Genomic DNA, 3,477 nt, shown 5'->3' on the forward strand with positions numbered 1-3,477 from the left:
TCTATTTATATCTATATATATCTATAGTTACACATACACACACACAGAGGGAAAATTCCGGGCTCCTCCACCAAAGTTTTTCCCTCCTCTTTTTTAAAAATAGCGCATCCCTCGCAACTCGACGGCACATTTACAGCGGAGCGGACTATTTTTTTTCTTTTTAACTCCGTACGATACATTGGCTCTCCCCAGTCTTTGTTGAGGGGTTTTTTTGGTTTTTTTTTTTTTTTTGTAAGATGCGTTTTGAGCTTTGCTTTCCGCTTGGCTTGGTGCACGCAAACTGAATTTGCAAGTGATGCAGGAGCCAGGCGAAAGGAAGGCGAATTCTGGTCACGTCCTTGCTAACTGACAACAAGCAGGCTAGCCAAAAAAAAAAAAAAAAAAAAGAGAAAAAGCAGGGAATGGGGGGAAGAGTCCAATTTCTTTTTGAGTCTTAGTAATTGGGTACTTTTACAGGCAGATCACGCTATTTGGGCAGAATAACAAGTTTGGAAAGACCAATAGCTCTACGCTGCCACCGATTTCTACTACTTTATTTATTTATTTAATTTTATCTCCCTTCGCCTCTCGCTTCCCGTCTTCCCCGCCACGGTTTTATTTACCAAGCCAGCCTGCACAGAGGCAACACAGCGCCCCGTGTTTTGGGTGGCGGCGGCTGTGCCATCCCCCGTGTTTTCCTGCCCCGTTGGGTCAGAGCCGCGGAGGAGGACAGGGTCACACCGCATCCCGAAACGCGGGATGCAGCGCCCTCTTTTTTTAAGACTTGGGCTTTAGGAGGAATTCTGTAATGTGCAGTGATTTCAGGAAGGACAATGCAATCATTAATCATCCCCTCTCCTTTTGATTTGGATACACATTTGCAACACAGAAGGGCAAGGAAACAATGGTGATAGCGCTAGATCTTTGCATATTTATATAGAGATAGATAAAGATATATATGTTACATCCATCAGGTACAAACACTTCATATGCAGCTTAGCTCCGCTATAACATCGATTAACATTCTGTCCTTACATTCATCGTTGTCAATGGCAGAAAGAAAAAAAAATTGCATGCGGTAGGCAGCTGATCATTTTAATTAAAAAAAATTTTATTACGAAACTAGTTTATATAAAGTAGGGTTATACAGGACCTTTGTCAGTTTGTAATAAAACAGTAAGAAAAGGCAGTGGTGGTGGGGGGGTTGTTTGTTTGCTTGTCTGGTTTTTCTTCTTTTTTTTTTTCTTTTTCCCAAAAGGCAGCATATGAGAACAAATGGCTACCGTTTTGCGTTTGGACAATAGCTGCATAAACTTTGTTCACTTTGAACATTGTTTAATAACATTATTAATACATTAACAAAATTTCTATAAAGTAAGACACATTGGTGCTAGAGTACATCTGGAGGAAATCCAAGTCCTTTACAAAACCACGTACAAAAATGGCAGTTGTAAGGTAACGTTGACTACGAGTCTAAACATGAAGAGGTAATAAGCATTACATATTAAAAAAGTATCAAGATATACACATTTTAAACCATTTGTACAAAACCTCTATAAATCTCTCTCTCTCTCTTATGTACAAAAATAGCTTAATATATCCCCAAACGGGTTAGGATAGATACAAATAGATTTTCTTATCATAAAAAAATTCACAAAAAAAAAAAAGATTGGAAGCATTCTATGATGGAAACGAGAGGAAAAGCTCGGATCGAGGGGAGGGAGAGGCACGGGGAGACGGAAGGTAGACGGGGCTCCAGGGACTTCTTTGAGTACAGCATAGCTTAACTTCAGCATCTCCACAGACATCGGGAAACTAACTTTGTCCACAGGTGATGAACGCCAGTCTCTGAAGGGCCGCGGCGGCGGCGAGGTGCGGAGATGGGCCGCCCTTCTGCTGAGGAGGAAGAAGAGAAGAAGAGCTCCTCCGCCGGCCGAGGAGCGCAGCGCCCTTTCCCGCGGCCCGGGGCTCCCCCGCCGGACAGCCGCTCCGCCGGGGCGCCCTCCGTGGCAGTGCAAAGGCCGGCCGGTCCCGGGGCCGGGGGCGACCGCCCCGACCGCCCCCGCGGCGCGCAGCGCTGTGCCCGCCCGCCGAGAGACGTGCCCGCACCGCCCTCCGACGGCAGGGGAACGGGAAACGCAACAGGTTCTTTTTTCTGCGTGGATTTTTGTCTCTCTGTGTGTGATCTGGTTTTGTGTGGTTTTTTTGGTTTTTGTTGGTTCGTTGGGTTTTTTTTTCCCTTTTGCAACTGTCCTGTAACAATAGAAGAAAGAGGAGATCAGAGCCACGCCGCGACCAGCGCAGCGACGGGCCGCAGAGCCGCTCGTAAGTACGGCGGGACACGCTGCCACAGCCCGAGGGGCTTCCCCGGCTGCGTCCCCTCCCCCGGCGGCTGCGGCCCCGCGTCCGTCCCCCCGCTATCCCCCCGGCCTCCCCCGGCCCTCCGCGGGCTCCTACCCACCTGCCGGGAGGGCGGCCGGCGCTCAGAACCAGCTTGTGAAGTCCAGAAGCTCCTGCTCCTCGGGGCTGAGCGGGTCGTAGGAGCCCTCGTCGGAGGAGTAGGAGGAGACGGGGGAGCCCGCCATGGAGTTCATGTCGTGGGAGTAGCTGGGCGAGATGGTGGGCGAGAGGACGCCCGCTTGGAAGGCGGCGCTGACGGCGTCATGCTCGTCGAGCAGCTGCTGCAGGGCGCGGATGTACTCGACGGCGGAGCGGAGCGTCTCCACCTTGCTCATCTTCTTGTTGGCAGCGCCGTTGGGGACGTGCTCCCGCAGCGTGGCGAAGCCCAGGTTCACCAGCTTCACCCGGTTGCGCTCCCTCTCGTTGCGCCGCGCCACGGCCGCGGGCTGCTGCTGCGGCAGGCTGTACCCGAAGCCGCTGAAGTTGAGCCTCCTCTTGCAGCGCATCAGCTCCGGCGAGGCCGAGCGCTGCCGCTTGGCCGCCCGCGGCGCCGAGGGCTTGCCGCCCGGGGAGGGCTGCCCGCCCGCCGGGCTGAGCTGCGGCGGCGGCGCCCCCGGGGGCGGCCCCGGAGGGGCGGCGGCGGCGGCGGCGGCCACTGCCGCGGCGAAGAAGCACGCGGGCTGCAGGAAGGGCGGCTGCCCGGCGGCGCTGGACATCCTGGCGGGGCTGCCGCTGGCCATAGGCGAGGGGGGCGTCCTGCGAGGCGGGGGCGCCCGAGTGACGGCCGGTCCCCGTCCCCCCACCAGCACCACCAAAAAAAAAAAAAAGATCAAAAAGAGAAAAAGGAAAAACTTGCAATGTTCAATTTAAAATTAAAAAAAAAAAAGAAGAAGAGCTAGGCGACGGACGACGGACGGCAGGGGAAAGGGACAGCGGCGACCGACGGGAGCGGACGGCGGAGCCGGGCGGGCGGCGGGGACGGCGGGCGGCTCTGCCCGCCCCCCTCCCTCTCGCCCTCCGTGCGGCGGCCGCGGGGAGGCTCGTGGCGCTCGCGTGTGCGCAGGCTGCTTTGCAAAGCCCCTTTTGCAAAAAAGTGGC

At 54.3% G+C, this 3,477-nt stretch overlaps 1 protein-coding gene across 1 annotated transcript; it reads right to left on the reverse strand.

The window, feature by feature from the left end:
- Positions 1–2,217: 2,217 nt before the first annotated feature.
- On the reverse strand, positions 2,218–3,477 carry ASCL1 (achaete-scute family bHLH transcription factor 1). Its single transcript, XM_030960156.1, has 2 exons — positions 2,441–3,477; positions 2,218–2,232 (listed from the first exon to the last, which is right to left on the reverse strand). Exon 1 carries the CDS (start codon positions 3,117–3,119, stop codon positions 2,463–2,465), a length of 657 nt encoding a protein of 218 aa, XP_030816016.1. The 5' UTR covers positions 3,120–3,477; the 3' UTR covers positions 2,218–2,232; positions 2,441–2,462.

The sequence above is a fragment of the Camarhynchus parvulus genome, chromosome 1A (genome assembly GCF_901933205.1).
Source record: "Camarhynchus parvulus chromosome 1A, STF_HiC, whole genome shotgun sequence".
Taxonomy (NCBI): domain Eukaryota; kingdom Metazoa; phylum Chordata; class Aves; order Passeriformes; family Thraupidae; genus Camarhynchus; species Camarhynchus parvulus.